This window comes from Maylandia zebra, linkage group LG20, assembly GCF_041146795.1.
Source record: "Maylandia zebra isolate NMK-2024a linkage group LG20, Mzebra_GT3a, whole genome shotgun sequence".
NCBI lineage: Eukaryota > Metazoa > Chordata > Actinopteri > Cichliformes > Cichlidae > Maylandia > Maylandia zebra.
Window position 1 is genome coordinate 30,678,055 of NC_135186.1, and position 18,672 is coordinate 30,696,726.

The 18,672-nt window shown below is 37.4% G+C and overlaps 2 protein-coding genes across 10 annotated transcripts; one reads left to right on the forward strand and one right to left on the reverse strand.

The window, feature by feature from the left end:
* The first annotated feature begins 574 nt into the window (after window positions 1–574).
* On the forward strand, window positions 575–5,583 carry si:ch73-206d17.1 (tyrosine-protein kinase STYK1). Of its 2 annotated transcripts, none has more exons than XM_012921613.4 (10): window positions 575–810; window positions 961–1,044; window positions 1,347–1,490; window positions 1,649–1,822; window positions 1,909–2,090; window positions 2,184–2,267; window positions 2,470–2,687; window positions 2,848–2,888; window positions 3,027–3,123; window positions 3,649–5,583. In XM_012921613.4, the coding sequence occupies exons 2-10, from the start codon at window positions 996–998 to the stop codon at window positions 3,818–3,820; spliced, it is 1,161 nt and encodes a 386-aa protein (XP_012777067.1). In that variant the 5' UTR covers window positions 575–810; window positions 961–995; the 3' UTR covers window positions 3,821–5,583. The 2 variants fall into 2 exon arrangements, with proteins under 2 accessions (XP_012777067.1, XP_012777066.1); XM_012921612.5 differs by having other exon boundaries at window positions 590–810; window positions 1,622–1,822.
* Window positions 5,584–5,679: 96 nt separating this feature from the next.
* Window positions 5,680–15,801, reverse strand: tmem269 (transmembrane protein 269). Of its 8 annotated transcripts, none has more exons than XM_004560386.2 (8): window positions 15,745–15,765; window positions 14,981–15,032; window positions 13,899–13,990; window positions 9,962–10,109; window positions 9,320–9,417; window positions 8,150–8,293; window positions 7,837–8,037; window positions 5,680–7,382 (listed from the first exon to the last, which is right to left on the reverse strand). In XM_004560386.2, the coding sequence occupies exons 4-8, from the start codon at window positions 10,000–10,002 to the stop codon at window positions 7,273–7,275; spliced, it is 594 nt and encodes a 197-aa protein (XP_004560443.1). In that variant the 5' UTR covers window positions 10,003–10,109; window positions 13,899–13,990; window positions 14,981–15,032; window positions 15,745–15,765; the 3' UTR covers window positions 5,680–7,272. The 8 variants fall into 8 exon arrangements, with proteins under 8 accessions (XP_004560443.1, XP_076734298.1, XP_004560441.1 ...); XM_076878183.1 differs by lacking the exon at window positions 15,745–15,765 and adding an exon at window positions 15,546–15,738 and having other exon boundaries at window positions 13,941–13,990; XM_004560384.4 differs by lacking the exon at window positions 15,745–15,765 and adding an exon at window positions 15,546–15,738.
* Window positions 15,802–18,672: the final 2,871 nt, after the last annotated feature.

Here is an 18,672-nt window from a genome sequence, read left to right on the forward strand (position 1 = left end):
ATGGGTAACCTATCTCTGTGTATGACCTTTGGTCTGCGGTTTGGATTTTTTTCTCCAAATTTCTTTGTATTCCTATTGCAAAGTGCAACAGCTTCTGAGTGATTCCTGAATTTTACATGGTTGCTTTAGGTCCGTGAAATGCGTTTGGAGATCTGGAACTAGGAAGGTTGTGTGTCGGTTAATTGTAGTAGTGGTTGTTGATTTTTTGTGCAAGTCTGCCCTCTTGTGGTTGCCAACAGACTGAGGCTGGCATGTCATCCAAAGCGCCAGCTGGCAACATTCACTTGTAAAACTATTAGATTTTAACTAATCTTACACATCCGATGCGATTAATTATATATGAATGTAGTAAATAAACATCGGCGTTAGCGCATTTAAATATACATTTTATTTAAGCTCACTAATTTAATTTTTTTTTACCTGGTTTACCCCTTTTTCTTAACGCCCGTACCTGTTATCTACTTTGTCTTTCATATTTTGTCTGATGAAGCAGAGACACATTTCTTGTGAGATGTGTGTGTGTGTTCATCACAGTTTAGTGACTAACCTGTTTTGGTTGCATTAAGTGTGAGCATGACTCCTGTTAATGTTATCGTTTCTGTTGCTTTGCTAATAATTAACAGTCAGTCAACTTTCCAGCGCCACTCTCCGGTCAGCGCCCTCACAGTGCCGAGCCTGTATTCTGAAAAGCCGCTGATAACAGCTGTGTTATTATGATTTCTTTTCTCTTTTTCCCCCACTGCTGTTAATTTTTATATTATAAGGTCTGTAAATGTTTGTTCACCCGCACAATAGAGCCTCTGGTGTCAGGTAGGAAGACTAATTTTTAACGTTGCTCGTTTTTTGTTTTTTTGTTTTTTTCATTTTCAAATGACTTCAAAGTTAATTAGTTTTACTCAACACCGGAATAAAATTCTCGACTGGCAACCCTTGAATTGCTTTTGTTGATACGGTCTGCAGATTCTCCCACATTTGAGAAATGCGACCTGCTCCTAATGGACGTGGACACAAAATGTAGCAATGACACCTCTCTCTGTCCATCCTGTAAGTTTTAAACATGATAATGATTGCATTGCTATTAGCTGGAAGTTCATTTGCTTTGTATACACGACAGCTAGAGCATTTGACCCCTTCCTGATTTCTTAGTTTGTTGCATGTTTGTCACAAAGACAAAGATTACCGGGGTAAATACAAAATGCAGTTTTTAGATGATGGTGTAATTTCTCAAGGGGGAAAAAGCTATGACAAACGACCTGCCCCTGTGTGAAAAAGTAATTGTGAAATGGTGAAAGCAACAGCGTGTACTTTGAAATGTTCTGAACCTGCTTCTTTAACTTGTTTTGTAGATGAAGAGTCATCAGGCACACTTGCCCTCATTATAATCCCTTCCCTGTTGGCTCTGAGCACGGTGTTAGTGGTGGCTCTCATTTTTTATACTCTATGTAAAAATAAAGAACGACGACACAGGACTTCACCTCATTTTAAAAATGGTAGGAGCTGCAATAACTATATGTCAATTCATTAAAACAGCGTGAAATCCTTTAAAAATCTAACATATTTCTGTTTGAGTGTCTCATAGTAATGCCAAGTGCTTATTTACTTATATTTGCCCTTGTATCAGGCCAGCAGATTGTATCCCTGTCTACAGCTTCTGTAGGTCCTCCAAAGGTCCCGGCAGCTTTAGATCCCTGGGAAATCCCAGAAGAGTGTGTTCTTGAGGGACTAGAGTTTTGGCAGACTGGTTGCTATGGCCCCATTTGTAAAGGTCTGCTGAAGAAGAAAGGTGGAGCCTCTTCTGTCGTGGTGGTTAAGTGCCTTCGAGGTACTGTATAAATCTGATATAAAGCAAGGGTCATCACTGGAGTTAAGCTTGTCCAGTTTTTATTCTATTAATTTAATTCCATACAGATGCCTCTGGCAAGCCTGAAGCTAAAGAATTTGTTGAGTGGCTCCTCTTCTGTGCTTCAGTGTGTAAACATGAAAATGTGGTGCAGATGCTGCACTGTCACACCAAACGTCTACCCATGTACCTGGTTTTAGATGCCTACAACCCAGGGAATCTCCTTCACTTCCTCTGGACACTTAGAAATGTAAGTGATCCAAACCTTCTACCTATTCAGTGGCAAAGGCAATCTTCAATTATTCAATGTATTGCAATGACAAAGACTTATTTTTAACTCCAGAACAATTTAAGCACTGCAGATCCCTCGCAAAACTTCTCTGAGAGGTCAGTGTTTCTGGTGGCAAAACAGATTGCAGCTGGCCTGGTGAGTCACTTTTTTTAGACCAATTATTCCCAACACACAACTGGAATAAAACGAGTTCATTTTAGATGTCACGCCCTACAGCAGATGACATTCTGCCATTTCTTCCCCCCAAGATGCTGGAAAGTGTTGTTTATCTTGAATCTTGAATAACTGTTGCAACAAAAAGATTGACATGTTTAGCTGTAATTGGATCCTCCTCCAGGATTACCTGATGTCAGAGCACAGGCTGGTGCATGGTGATGTTGCTGCCAGAAACATCTTAATTGGCCCAGGCCTCTCGGCTCGAGTATCTGGCCTGGGCGTGGCATTTGAAGGACGCAAAATGGATTCAGCAATTAGACAAAGGGCAGCAAAGGTGCCATTGAAATGGCAGGCTCCAGAGCGGATTATGATGCTGCTCAGTATCGACAGAAGCGACGTGTAAGGGCAGAGTTATGGCTAAGGAAACAAAACAAAGACACACGATATATATTTTTTATTATTCACATTTTTTGTCTTTGCTCTTGTATGTGCATTACATGCTTTAAAAATCATGTTTCTATGAGTCACAGTGTTTTGTTTTGTTCTCCCCGCACACCAGGTGGTCATTTGGAATCCTACTATATGAACTGATCACTTTAGGTAAAGTACTGTCATCTTATCTGCCAAAGTTTTATAGTACATTTCTATCTTATCTTAATCCAAATCTACTAATTACTACAATCAAACCATTAACAACATTACAGAGCTAATAAAAAATGCTTTTTTCCCATACCTCAGGATCCCCTCCATACCCTGAGCTGAAGCCTTCAACAGTGCTTCCAAAGCTGCAGGCGTCTTATCGAATGAAGAGACCAAAGAACTGCGGTGGACTTTTGTACGTGTAATTCACCTAAAAGCAAGCAATAGACAGGGACGTATGAACAAATCTGTATGGAGTGTGTATATATATATATATATATATATATATATATATATATATATATATATATATATATATATAAATACATGCATTAAGTACAGTATAGTCAAAGTCAAAGTCAGTTCAAACTCACAAAAACTGCATTAAGATTTAAAGTCCCTGCAATGAGGATGAGTTAAAGATGCAGTTTGCAGATTTGATAATAATTCAGATGACAAGATTGACACTCGTCTTTTCATGTTTAATATAAAACTGCTGCAAGAAGCTATCAGGCTTGTCTAAGAACCAGCACCTCTAAAGCTCACTAATTCACTCAGTGTTTGCTCAGTGTTTACCTCTAACTTTAAAAGTCTTTGTGACAGGCTATCCAGGATTGTGATTGGTTAGCTTCATATGATAAGCAGCCATGACAGTGATACTGATTTGCTTGTGAAACAGATGAAACGCAGATGAATTCTAAATGTCTCCATATGTATTTAGGTATGACCTGATGAAGTACTGTTGGATGTGGAGCTTCAAAGAGCGACCAGCATTTTCAGCCATCATCAAGCTGTTTGAGTCCTCGCTGCACATTGCTGATACAACACCGATTTGTATTTCTGAGGTCATTGACATAACTGAATATAAGAGAATGGCAGGACTGATCGAATAGACCTACGCTCATCCGCCACTTTCTCGGGTATACTTGTTGTTGGGGGCACAACAACAGGTGCTGGTTGATGCAGTTATTGAATCAGCTAATCACATGGTAGCAACTCATTAAATGTAGGTATATAAGAAATAGTGAAAAGTCTTTCTGAAATTCAGACCAGAAGAAGAATCACAAGAAACTATCACATTTTGACTTTAAACATGATATGATTGCCAGATGAGCTGGTTTGAGTGTTTTACTAGGATTTTACTATTTTACTAGAAAAATAAAGATACCCAGTGGGGGTGAAAATGCCTTACTGATGACAAAGGCCAGAGGACAGGTTGCTTTGAGATGATAAGAAAACAGCAGTAACTCAAATAAACTAGCACAGCCAAGGTATGCTGTGAAGGCACAATACACCAAACCCTGGAGTGAATGAGCTGTAGCAGCAGAAGATCACACCAGGTGCCACTCCTGTCAGCTCAGGAAACTGAGGCTACATTTCACACAGTCTCTCCAAAAGTGTACAACAAAAGATGGAAAACTGTTGCCTGTTTGATAAGTGTCAGATTTTGCTACAAAATTTAAATGGTAGGGTCAGAAGTTAGTAAAAAAAAAAACCTCTAAAGTGTGGATCCATCCTGTCTTGTATCACCTCGATAGCCTGCTGGTGATGTAATGGTGTCGGGCGTATTTTCTTGAAACACTTTTGGCTCCTTAGTACCAGCTGAGCATCATTTAAAGGCCACCTGAGTATTGTTGCTAACCATGTCAATCCCTCTATGACTACATTGTGCTTGTCTCCTAATGCCTGCAATGCTGAAAACTTCAAGTCATCTCAAAAATGTTGTTTTTGAACTTGACAATGAGTTCTCTGTATTCTAGTGGCCCCCAGTGGCCACTAACTCTAAAACCAGTAGAACACCTTTGGGGACGTGATGGCCCAGAAGACTAGCATCATACATGTGCAGCCAGAAAATCTGCAGCAACTGTGTGATGCCATCATATCAATATTGACCAGAATCTCTGAGGAATGTTTCCGGCACCTTGCTGAATCTATGTCATTAAGAACTCTGAAGGCAAAAGGGTAAATTGTCCAGTGAGTGTATGGTAAATATGTCAGTAACATTCACATTAGAGATCAATCACAATTTATTAATAACCATGTATGGGTTTAGTTGAGACGTTGATAGCAATCCGACATGGTAAAAGTGACTACAGGAGTTCTAACATTTCCAGTTCAGTAAAAATATAATGAATCAAGACAATAATTCCAAGTATTATTTTTTTTATTAATACAGCCTTGTGGTCAAATTGTACAGATCTAAAAGCACAGATTTTAGTAATACTTGAGAACTTTTCCACTATCTTTGGGCAAAGTACAGTTTTTGTATCTATAATGCTCTTGGCATGCAGACATTAATTACTGTGACTTTACAGTTTCAAAACCAGAAACACCCAAACAGAAAAGCTGAATCCACCAATAAATGACAAGTACATCTGCGCTCAGTTCACTGTCGATTTTAATCGTAACACTGGTTATCGTAAACCATGTCGAGAATGAACTACAGTGATTTTAAATCATAACTGAATCAGAAGACATTACATTTGTTTTTGTTTTTTTATTTCTTAACAAAGATCTTGTGTTGTAAAATTGTGCTCCACTTGATTATCATTGCTTCAAATAGCTCTTTAAGGCAGAATAATAGGGATAACTTAAGTTCCAAAAAGCTGTGGCTTACAGAAGACTGATTAAAGTAACTAAAATCACTGAACCTAAACTGCGAGTGATTTCATACACCTCTGAGTGTGAGCTCAAGGATGATGGTTTTTTAAAGGGCGGGCAACAAATCATAATTTGTGTAAATTATGATTTGTTGCCCGCCCTGCTATCTTTAGGCCTGAAAACAGACACATTCAACTGTTACTCTGTGCTCACATTTCATCGGGCTTCTGAACAAATTGGTACAAAACTATATAATCTTCTCATTTCAATTCAATTTTATTTATACAAATCACAACAACAGTCGCCTTTATATTGTAAGGTAGACCTTACAATAATACATGCAGAGAAAAACCTAACAATCATAATCATTTGTTACTCACAATGCAGAGAGGCACTAACACCCACTGTGAAACACAATGAGAGATTTCAAAAATGCGTTCTTACTAAATAAGATCTACAAAACAAGTGATTTGTCTCAGATCAGATATATACTGGCCAATATCATCACACACATTATTTCCTCCACCAGCCTCTTCGGGTTTAATGTCTGCTGCACTATGCTTGTGATCAAACTCAGCACTGACTCTGACATTATCTTACCTTTAAGTTGAAGCAGAACGTGCAGTAATTTTACCCACTAGATGGCAGGAAAGGTTTGGAAGCCTCTCTAAGGGTAAATTCAAACTACATGAGGCAGAAAACTGCTGGGGATTTAGTATTTCAACTTGACTCCTTATGCCACATAAGATGTTCTAAAGACACCTGTTGTGACATCACTAATTCATCACATCATTACAGTCCAGTGTGGATTTACTTACTATTTAAACCATAATGCCTCTTAAAACAGAGGCAAATGCATATAATAACCCAATAAAAAAATAATCACACATTGATGAAATAAGGGAATCTATTGCATCATATAGTCTTGAAGCTTAAATAAAAGCCCCTAACTTACAAGAGTACTGGTCAGTAAGTTATTTAAAACATATATTCAAACAGCAAATCAAAATTGTGAAGGACACTACAATCATATTAAATAATTATATTTTCCTTTATCACTGGATTTAAGACCTCTCCGTAAACGGTAATGATCTCAATCCAAAAAACAAACGTTAAAAAATATAATTTCAATCAAAATGGGTCTACTGGATGAATTAAAATGACTTTGTTTTAAAGTATAGATGCAGAGAGGGCATGAAATTCTGAATCTCAATGAGTTATTACTTTTGATTCATGGATTAGAGCACATACCTACATAATTGTTACTATTTCAGTAGCCATTTCTTTAACTACACTCAACACTATGAAATAAATATTATTAAGTCATTTGCGATAAACCACAACAAGTTAGAAGTAAGAAAATATTGGAAATATATATATTTTTTAAAATAATATTTAGAATCATACTGTAGATGTGCTTGCTGCCATGTGCTCCCAATACTGACCAAGATTGGATTAATACTGAAGAAGGGGGTTTAATAGATGACAGGATGAAGGTTAATCCTCACCAGTAACATAAAATGCCTTGCTAATCATTCTTACTGATTTTAGGTTCCCTCAGAGGTGTCATCTAAAAAAAACAAAACAAAATAAAAACATTAAGCAGAGTGCATGCATGTGATGCATGAATTAGCTTGAATCCTCCACAGCAGTAAGGCGCAGCAGTAATCTGTAAGCCTTGGTTCACCTGGACGGGCTGAGGTAAACCTGTTTGGGAGTGTTTTTAAGCGTGCCAGCATCCCTTTTACACTTTACTGCTCCATAGGGATGTTGGGAACAAAATGTAGGAGACAGACCACAGCAGGTAGTACATACACGCAGGAGGGAAGGAAGAGCAGAACAACATGATGATTCCTGAGAATAAAAACACAAAAAAGAAACTGAATGTCTGCACGAAATGAAGGTGTTGCACTCATTATCTGGGCTTCAATAATGTTTTTTTCCCCCAACACTTCTTATTAATATCGAGGTGTTTACTAGATGCTTTGATCTGCAGAATGGACTGATTAGCCAGCATTCCATCTTTATCACAGCACAAAAACATTTGAATGTGGAACAGCCAGGACATTTTTTCCAAAAAGCAGCTTCAATGAATTTAAATTCAAATTTTGGCACAAAGCGATTTAAATTTACATTTGGACTGGGATAAGTTAAATAAATGTTTCCTTGTGGTTAAGTTTAGAATTCATAAACACATGCAGTAAGAGGCTCAAACCTCATTAAGAATAAATAAGTAAATAACAGTAAAAACATTTATAGGTTTTGGCAGTTCCGGTTAAGATTTTCAGATTCTTAAAAATTACTTTACCTCCAGCGTAGACTACTTTCTTCCAGGCCTGCGACTCCAGCACTCTGTCATGAGGGTAAAAGTTCTGGCTGATCATGAAGAGGATCATGGCAACTGCAATGACTCGGAGCAATGCCATGTTTCCCCCCGACAGCAAAGAGGCACTTGCCAAGATGGCCGACGAGTAAATACAGGGCAGGCCACGATACATGAAAGGGATGCCTATGAGGAAAAACAACACAAACTATGTCCTTACTTTGCAAAGTGATGATTGAAATTAAAGACTAAATTGAAAATGACAGTGTTAAATAAGACTACATTTTTTTAAACTTACCACTGGAGAAGAAACAGAGGCGGACAAAGACAGAAAGGACGTAACACATGCACAGGATGTTGTCGAGCAGATCAGATGTTCTCAGGAGCAATGACGTCGCAATCCCAAAGGTCGTGAAATCAGCAAAATCATCTAGCTTTGCACCTGAACATGAAAAAGGAAGGTTTGGCATGTTTGCTGCTGATAGCTGTACTAATAAGCTTTAGAAAGGCTTGTGTCACACTGCTTCTATTAGCATAGCACATTAATCGTGAAAGCCACAGTAGATGTATTATGTCTCTTCAGCACTGATCTTTGCCAGTGCCATGTCATGTGACAGCCGTGCGGTGAATGTGCAAAAATTTCTCAAGTGGAAATGTCAGTGTCAGCCCAACAGGCAGGCATTCTATAAACAACATTCTCCACTGCCTTATCTCTTTATCCCTCAGGAGCACATAGCATGTTTTCAGCGGATGAGGATGAGGTGATTCAGGCCACGGCACAGATGAACGAGGTGGAATTCCACAGTCCAGGGTCAACAATTTTAGCAATTTCAGATATGCCGAGAACCCAAAGCAACAGGATAAAATAGACAATTGGGCCATGATCCCGTGGAATTAGGCTGCTTAATCAGAAAGTTATTGTTCATTTGACAAAATACGTGGGGGGCACAACAACACCGACCTGCAAAGTCATGCAGAAAAGGCTTGTTGAGACACAAAGCCCCCTGCAATGTGCAATGTGCAGCCAACAATGTATTGTGATGCAACTGAAAACTATTTTGGGATCTCAGAAATTAGGAATTTGCAGACTGGAAGCAATGTCAAAGCTATTTATACTTTCCCTTTTACTATGAGGCATTGGGCTCTTTTGTAAACAAGCCACAAATATAGTCCTTAAAGCGTAAATATGCAAGTATTTAAATATGCATTCATCTTGTCTTGTCTAGAGCACAGAAATAACTTGAAAGAAGTTAACTTGATGAATCTCAAATAACATTGCATAAATTATTCATGACTCTTCTGTTGGAAACATAAGAAGAGTTTTCAATTGCAAAGGTTCCCTTTACTGGATCTCTTTGTGTGGCCAAATTAAAAAAGCTCAGACAAAAAGATTGTGCAGCAAGCCCTGCCAACACCACAGTGGAAGTGTATCTTTGGTAAGTGCTATTGACCACAACACTCCACTTACCCAGTGCAGAGCATGCATTGAGTTGCCTGGCAACTGCTCCATCTGCCAAATCCAGGAGGTAGCCAATCAGAACGAGCCAACACGCAGCGTGATGGTGCCTGAACAAAGCCAGTCATTGTTAGGTTGAACAATTAAGTAAAAAGGGTTAAATGTCTGCAAGTTCAAAAGTTCTGACAATGTTAGAAAAGTCTCTTTTTTTATATACAGAAAATTGCCATTTTTGGGAAAGCAAACTGTGCCTTTAAACTAAACCTAGAGCGGCTCGTAATCTGTTATAAATATTATGATTTTCCTTGATGGGCTAAACACAGGATGTTAATAACATTGTTGTTTGAAAACACAAACAATAAAACCACAATAATAATAATAATAATAACAATAATTGAAAACACTTATATGTTTGCTAAATTATAGCTCAGCTTCTGAAATACTACTTTTATTTTTTCTGTTGTGTTTTCTGATTTATTCCTGGGTTTTGTGAAATTTTGATTGATTTTATTGCGTTGTGTTTAATGACTAAAGTTTGGTTATTGATGCACAACATCATTCATTTCCACACTCATTCACATAATGATTCCTCCTTACAAACTCCGCCCATCCAGCAGCTGACAAGTAAAACCCATTACTCCTTTATTTACTCACCCATTAAGGCTGCTGAGAATCGAGGCCATGCCCATGACCATGTTGGCAACTGACAGTGCATTAGCTGCATTTTTACGCGCAAACTCCTTGATCTGAAGTTCTGTGGCCCGATCACTCAGAAAGAGTTTTTTGGTGCACTGAAAGAAACCTGAGACCAAACGATAACAGCAGTTAGTATTTTTCTGTGTTAGGTCAATAATCTCTGCTGAGGTTTTAGAAAAACAAAAGCTAAAGCCCTACTGACAGAAGACCACACCAGATGGCATGTTGATGCAAGTGTCTGAATTGGTATAGTTTACTAATCATATTTTGGGATTTAGACAAACTTTAGTTCGAGCACAAGAAGAAAAAAATGTAACAATTCTGAAATGTAATCTTAAACCTTAAGTATACCATCTATTACTTGAAAGAAAAGAAGTATTTACACACTTTATCATGGGAATCATAATGCAGGTCTTTTAATTTTGTTTTTTAAAGGAAAATATTACTCCCTCCTCTTATGTAAAAGAAATGGCACTTACCAAGATGCATGATTATTGGCTGGAGACCAACCTTACGATACATTCATCCCTTTTCAGATCACTACAATGCATTTGTTACTGTACATTAAGTCAGGTGTGTGCAGCCTACCGCATGCAACATTAAGGACTGCCTCATTATCTGCTTGTTATATTATCATTTATACTAATGAATCAAACATATTACACATGTTTAACTGTAGCAAAACGCTGTCCAAAATCACATGCAATAACCTCTAAGATCAAAGATAGTATTTGAAAAATAAATAAGTCAATAGCATACAAAATCTGAACAGGATGAATGTAAGTGTTAAAACTCAAATGTGAACTTGTATCATGGATCAAACACACACAAATACTGGTGTGGGGAACAAGTATGGATACTTAGGGGACTACTACATACAGCCTTGGCTACAGTGAGAGTGAGTTGGACCTACTGCGTTGACACATACCAAACAAGAGATCAATTAGCCTGTTAACTCTGGTCAAAACAAACTGACCTTACACAAGGACATGGCAGCAGCATTCACACAGCTTAAATTAACATTAATATTAATAACACAGCAGCCCAGGCTTTAATGGGGACTCTGTCATTAAAATTAACCTGCAACCCACCTAGTTTCCTAGTTGGTTTGTTTTTTCATTATATTGTCAATATTAATAGTTTATAACCAGATTCTATCAGTTTGGATGACTAGGAAAGCAGTATATAAATGCTGTATAAATTCACTATTTATACATAACGTTTCTCATTGTTGTAATTCAATTACATGGTTCTTTATCTTTTCCTGTATTTTGCTTGAAACAGCAAGTCAGTACTCAGACCTTTAAGCCATTTTATAAGGGCTTTAAATATGGTCTGTTAAAATAAGGAACAAGTTTAACAGTGTTTATAGTTTTCAGGTCTGGGACTGTTTAGTTCAGCTGCAACCATTAAACAATGTCAAAGTTTGTAAAAAAAAAAAAAAGCTGATTTATTTTGAAATTAAATAACTTTTTTTTTATCAAATATAAACAAGTTTAAATTAGCATTCCCTGTTTATTCAGGATTTAAAATTTAAAGCTCAGACAGCATTCAAAGAAAATACAAACAAAATTAAAGCTGCAAGCAGCGTTATGAGGGCCCTCGCACCCCGGCGCGTCGAGCCACGCCCAACACCTAAAACCAGCACGTCCGATCTGATGTCACATTGATGGAATTCATGCATTTAACCACCAGCTAACATTTCAACTCATTCATTCATCATTAGTTAGTCATTCCACTAGGTGGCGCTCTAACCATTATGTACAAATGGCATAACAAACACTTCCGAGCTGGAGTCTCATCACGCCTATGAGCTTTGGAAGAGATTGGACATTGTTTTTTTTAGTGACAGCAGATTACTGCTTTTTGCGAGTGATTGAAACTCTACGTGCCGCCATGACCACCCCGTTTCCCTGAACGGAAAAAGCTTCGCAATTTAACATCACAAAGGTCTTTAGATTCTACACACTGAAGAATGCTTCAATATGATGAAATCCCTTGGAGGAGTTCGTCAAAGTATGAGGCCTGAAAAGGGGGGAAAATGTCATCAAAATTACACATTAATTTTAAAATGGCTGACTTCCTGTTGGATTTGGGATATTGCTCCAAGAGACTTTTTTGTACATCTTGATATCTTACACAAGCTTACCAAGTGTCAGACTCATAGATGAAACACAGAGCAGGGGCTGATGTTTTGAAATATTGTAGGGGGCGCTGTGGAGCCATTTTGCGCTATTCAAGGAAAATGATCACATGACAACAAAGCCTTCATCCATTTGGAGGTGTGTGCCAAATTTCAAGCCTCTATAAACTTTCCAAGCCCCTCAAAAGCCACTTCATCTTTCATGGTGAACCGCGTTGCCACCAGGGTGCGCCGTTCAGTTTAAAGTCACAATTTTTGCACTGAAGCATCACGAGGGACTGATGGGGATATTCACCGCTTTTGAGGTGGCCACGATGAACCTGTGAAAATCAGTACAACAAAATTAAAGCCATGACATTTCCTGTTGCCACTAGGTGGCGCTGTCCGTATTTCCGACAATGGGCACATCAATCTGTTCAGGGCGGGTCTGACATCATGCCTGTAAAGTCTGGTACTGATCAGACTGGATTTCATTGAGTTATACTCATTTGTTTCTTCATGGCGTGACATCAAAGTTCGCCATGCCGCTGGGGTCACACCCTTTGGCGAAAAGTCACAGTTTTCACTGTAACCCAAGACCAACTCCTTAAGGCTTTCCTGGAGAAATTTGAGGCTGCAGATGTCACCCATCACTATGCTGTACCCCAAAGTGTAAAACATGACATTTCCTGTTCCCACTAGGTGGCGCTGTCCTTGATGTCAAATATGGCAGTTGAAATATGTTCAGGGGTGGAGCCTTATCATATGTGTTCACTTTGGTCAAGGTCAGAAAATGTATGACAAAATGAGAGGCAATAAGATTTTCATGGCGAGTCATCGAAATTCGCCATGGCGCCACGGCCTCATAGTATTGTGAAAACTCAAAAGCTCCGCAATTTAACATGGCACAAGGGTGTAGTTGACACTGTCCAAATTTGAAGCTTATGAAATGAAACCCCAAGGAGGAGTTCGTTAAAGTTCGAGGCATGGAAATGGCAAAATTAGAGCCAAATTGTCACCTTCTCTTCCAAATGGCGGACTTCCTGTTGGGTTTGCGTCAATGGGCCCACAGACTTTTTTGTTCGTCTTGGCATGATACACATGTGTGCCAAATTTCATACATGTAGCTCAAACGATGTGGTCGTAGGGCTGCATTTAACAAGGCATAGGTGGCGCTCTAGAGCCATTTCCCAGTGCTCATATGTAAAACCATTAAAATACAAAATTTTTCACCAGACCTGGCATGTGTGCAAAATTTCATGAGTTTTTGAGCATGTTTAGGCCCTCAAAAAGGCCCTTGTTTGGGGTGAATAATAATAATAATAATAATAATAATAATAATAATAATAATAATAATAATAATAAGAAACGGAGCAGATACAATAGGGCCTTCGCACTCTCGGTGCTCGGGCCCTAAATATAAGACAGAAGGATGTTTCAAATACTGTTTCAAAGCAATGTATACACTATTAATATTGATAATATAAGCCCCTGCAGTTCAACAATTGGAAATAAACTGCATTTTATGAAAAACAAGCTTGCAGTATTAAGACTACATTCACTATTGCAGTCAGCAACGTGGAATGACTGCTGACACAGCTTCTCTCCAGCCCAAAAACTCCCCCTCAAAAAACAAAAACTGGCCCCACAAATTAAAAAAAATAAATAAATTCTTTTCTATCTGCCTCCTCTTTTGTGAGCTTTTTTTTTTTTTTTAATATATTTTTAAAACAAGTCACAGTGCTGTCCAAGACAATATGCACAGATAATGACCTGCAAAGCTTCAATATATTTAACCCTTCAAGTGTTTTTCACCCTGAACTTCCTGTGATTCCAAAGCCAGGCGAATTCAAGAGACTCTTCATCTGAAAGAAAACAGCGTATGAGACACAACAGAAAGCCAACAATCACTTGCACTTTAACTTGACAGCATGCTTTTTTACTTTTCATTCAGAACTTTAGCCTAGATTGCAATTTGGTATTTAAATTACTATCTAAATCTTTTTTTACAGGAAAAACAAAGCACAACAGTTAATGCAGATAAGATTCTGCATTAAATCGGGAAATCATGGAATTGCCAAGCTTCCCATATAATCCAGTTGGTTAACTTTTGTCACCCTAAGCATCATTACAGAACCACGCATGCAGCTTAAACTAGCTAAAAGATTTTACTGGCAAGTTTTAATCTAACCACTCAATTCACTCTCTTGGTCACTAATAAAAAGAGGAGAAAGCCAGAGCCAGAGATGCACTGTCAATTTCAAACAGGTCTCTATTTCTGGGTTGCCCCTAATGAGTGCAAAGCATGACGGGAAGACCTTTGTTATGTAATACCCTATGTTTCCTGGTAACAACTAAAAAGACCAAATGGAAAACAAGGAAAACTCAGAGCTCACGATTCACAAAGGTCGATAATCTTAAGTGAATGCACTGGACAATTTAAACTATATACTTTTTAGATTGAATGTGTTCTGAAATGTTGACATATAGTAAAAAATATATGGTGATGAATTTACAATTAATGCATAAATGATGCACAGCTGTTAACGAAGGTTAACTGGGCATACTGAATATGGTGTGGTGCTGAAGTAAGCATTATAATTAGTATATGTACAAATTATAGTCAGTATACAATAATGAACAATAATAATACTGAAGTTGTAACACCAGAAGAAATTTCTCCTATAAAATGTGTTGGTCGTGCTGTGTATGTTTATAAAACTTCTGTCCAAACATCATCATATTTGTTTTCCAGCCCAATTTGATGCCAGTACACCTCAGCTTCCATCCCTGACACCCATGCTGAGGTGTACGGTAATCCAGATTAAGAGAAGAGAGTGAGAAAGGGAACCTACCAGAGGAGGACGTCAGGTGGACCATGATCATGTCTGGCTCAAAGTGCAACAACTGAAAGACAAATTAAAATAAGAGTATTTTTATTACACATACAGTACTGTTCCGGATATATACATCCTTATTTATAATTGCAGATCTACTGGGACTATTTGAGAATTGAGATTAGAAACGATCTTCATAAACATCCCAAAGATCCTAAACAAATGACAGCCATGCAATATCCCTTTCTTAAATCCTTCTGTCTGTTCGTTCTAACTAACAGGACCTTCACATCTGGTCAGCGGAAACCTTAATGCGCAGCGCTCTATCCTAAGAATCGGACAGATTCTGCAGGGTCAGACAGCTCCATCCTTCAGAACAAACACATCCCCGACGACTTGAGAATAAAATACACACCGATCTTAAATGTGTAGAGGTGTTTGAGTCCCCACCCCCAGCATCGAGGTTTAAGCAAGATGTGCAACTGCGTCACAACCAGCTGGACAAAAGCCCAGCGAGCCTAAAATCTTGGTATAAAATGTACTTGTTTCATCTAAATTTCATATAAAATGCGTCACATCTTACCTTCGAAGGAGCTCCACTGATTACTTAGTGTATACAAATCAAAGGATGGAGAAACGCACGCACTGGGATCCTATAATCTTATTTTTCCTCGTTATGTATTTTTGTTCTGTTTTTCAGCAGATCAATTTGAAAATGAATTTAACGCCTGAGTTTAATGTTGCCACGGCCTCAATTTCACAGTCATCACACAACCGGTTACCTGTCAACTTCCCAGCCACTTTTTCAGCGGGTCCTTTTAAAGTCCAAGGATAAGTCCGTTGGAACATTCCACCGGAAGTGACGCCCCTGTTGTTTCTGGATTTTTCTGAAATAATGTTGCTCAACTCTGTTGACGGTTACCGCTGAAGTGGAAGTGACATTGAGGAAAAAACACATGTATTATTTATTTATTTATTTGCATGCTAATACGACGTGCGAACACAAGTTAATATGTAACAATATGGAAACCTCAGTGATTACAAGGCTATCAATATTTCAGTGACGCAAAGCTGTGGATCAATGAAGCAAATATGCAACACTGTTTATTATCTAAATATTTTTGTTTGTTTGATGACTTTAAGTGGCTGCTTTTCTGTTTGCAACACGTTTGCATATTAACCTCTTAAGCCCCAATTACTTAACATTTCTGAGGCATTAAGCTGTCACAATGAAAAATAAATTATGAAACACAATGAATGGAGAATTTCTATTTTTCTTTACATGGAATTAATTTTTTGTTTAAAATCAATTAAACTAATGCACACATCCATTTATGTGCTTATGAAATCACCACAAGTCAAAAATCTTAACAGATAATACTAAGTGCAATAATCCTTTCTGTCATCGTTGTATTTTTACTCAGTTGTATATAGTATTTGTATTTGTATTCTATTTTTATCTTATTGTATATTTATTTTATTTTATTCTACTGTATATAGTATTTTATTTTATTCTATTCTGTACAGTTGTGTACTGTATTTATTCTTATTGTATTCTAATTTTTGCCTCATAACTTTTGCACTGTCCACTTCCTGCTGTGACAAAACAAATTTCCCACGTGTGGGACTAATAAAGGTTATCTTATCTTAACACTGAGTCATATTAGGATTTAGAAAGTGGTGTGCTGTCTGACTTTTTGTCTTTGCTAACTGCCTCCGCTTAGCATTTTTCCTTCTTTTCACTGGCAAAGAAAACTCTAAAGTCAAAAATCATTGTTGGTCTTACAGGTGGCTTTTGAAAACCCAAAGCTCACTATTTACTTAACCCTAAACTGAATAAGTAATAAAATAAATAAAATAGGCTTTTGTTTGCTTGTGTGTTCGTGTTTTTTTAAATTATTATTCTCAGGTTTGTTATAGTGTATTACTGCAACACATGATATAGTCATTATAGAGTGACATAAGTTAAGTGGCAAAATGTTAACAAGTGACTCTAAATGTACAAGCTCTACCTTTTCTCAAGAAGTCCATGTACATGAATTCAGTTTACTTAACAAACTCACTTAAGCACAGATTAATGAAGCATTCACTACTGTGTGTGTGTGTGTGTAATACAAGTGTAAATAGACAAATGGTTGGGATTTAATGTTTGGGTTGGACATGATGTTCAAATTTATTTTACAACCCCTACAAACAGAGAACACATGAGCCGTGCGTTGTTACACATACCCTCTGTTGCTGTTACCAATATAACGTTCAATGAATACTGTGACTGTAAAAAACACAACTCGAGAGATTTTTGTTTTGTTCTATCAACAAATCCTCACCCTTTAAAAAGGAATGCGTCTAAATGAATGAGCTGACGCTTACAGTAACCACAGCTTTTCCTTGGTTTTCTTCCATTAACCACATGCTTGCATACATGTTAGGGGGCAGAGTCTACATTTGGAAATGTACTTACAGTTAGGTGCACATGACTTGTGAGACACACAATATCACTACCAACTGTTTATAGATCAAACTTTCCATAGTGTGTCTGCAGTGACATGAAAACATGAGACAGATCACTCAGTGAAAATATACCAAAGGCAGTGACGTACAAGTTGTAAATTTTCATTTTGTATAGATATATTATAAAATATTCAATTTTATAATATAAGCTTCCACTGGAAGAAGGAGTGATTTACCATATTGTTATTAGATTTATTGTAAAAAGAATAAGTTTTTGGACAATAGTCTATTCTTTTTTTAATCATTTTGCCTCTGTTCACCAGTGGATTTTAATAAATAGAACCGTTAAGATGTGGTTGAAGTACCAAAGTTTGAGCTTTAATGCAAGGGCTGTTACAGTAATATTGCATTAAGTGCATTAACACTAACTCTTCATAGACACTTCACTGTACTTATCAAAACTTCGGCACTTATGCACTCCATATTGTGCATAAATGCCATTTTGCACAATATTCATCTGCTGACTTCTGTATTTCTGTATTGTTCTGCTCATATACTTATTCCTATATTTCTCAAATTTCTTATTCTTATATTTTGTATTGTTTTTTAGGTTAGTTGTATGTTGCTTGTGAAGCTTGCACACAACAATTTCACTCACATGTACTGTACCAGTAATGTGACAATAAAAGTGATTTGATTTGAACTGTTCAGGTCTTACAGCTTTTTTTTTTTTTTATTTTAATTAGAGGCTCCAGAGTAGTTGGACAATTGACTGGCGAGCACTTTCATGGTCAGGCATAAGAGGGGTTAAAAAAAAGCAAAATAAACAAAATTATAGAAAAAATAGGAGCGGTCAAATCAGAAACCTAGTTCATTCTTAATAAGAAGAAATGCCTTGTTTTCAGATTTGTTTTCCATAATTAATATAACCTAATCACAACATCTAGCCAAGTCACATTCTTGAGGAGATATGCTCATCGTGGTAAAACTCTTCATTCAAGAGATGTCAGTATGCATGTAAATACAATTCATTCACAGTAAGGTGCAAACCACTTTTTACACTCAACTACATGGATTTTGTTGTTTTTAAGAAAACAACTTATACAAAAATGCAAAAAAGTTTTGGACAGATGAAGACAAAGAATAACTTAAAGTAACTGACACATTATCTGTCAAACATGGTGAAATAATATTACAGCTTGATTGTTGAGTCCAACCTCCTCAAGAATGTTCTTGACTTGACATTGTGAATAGATTTT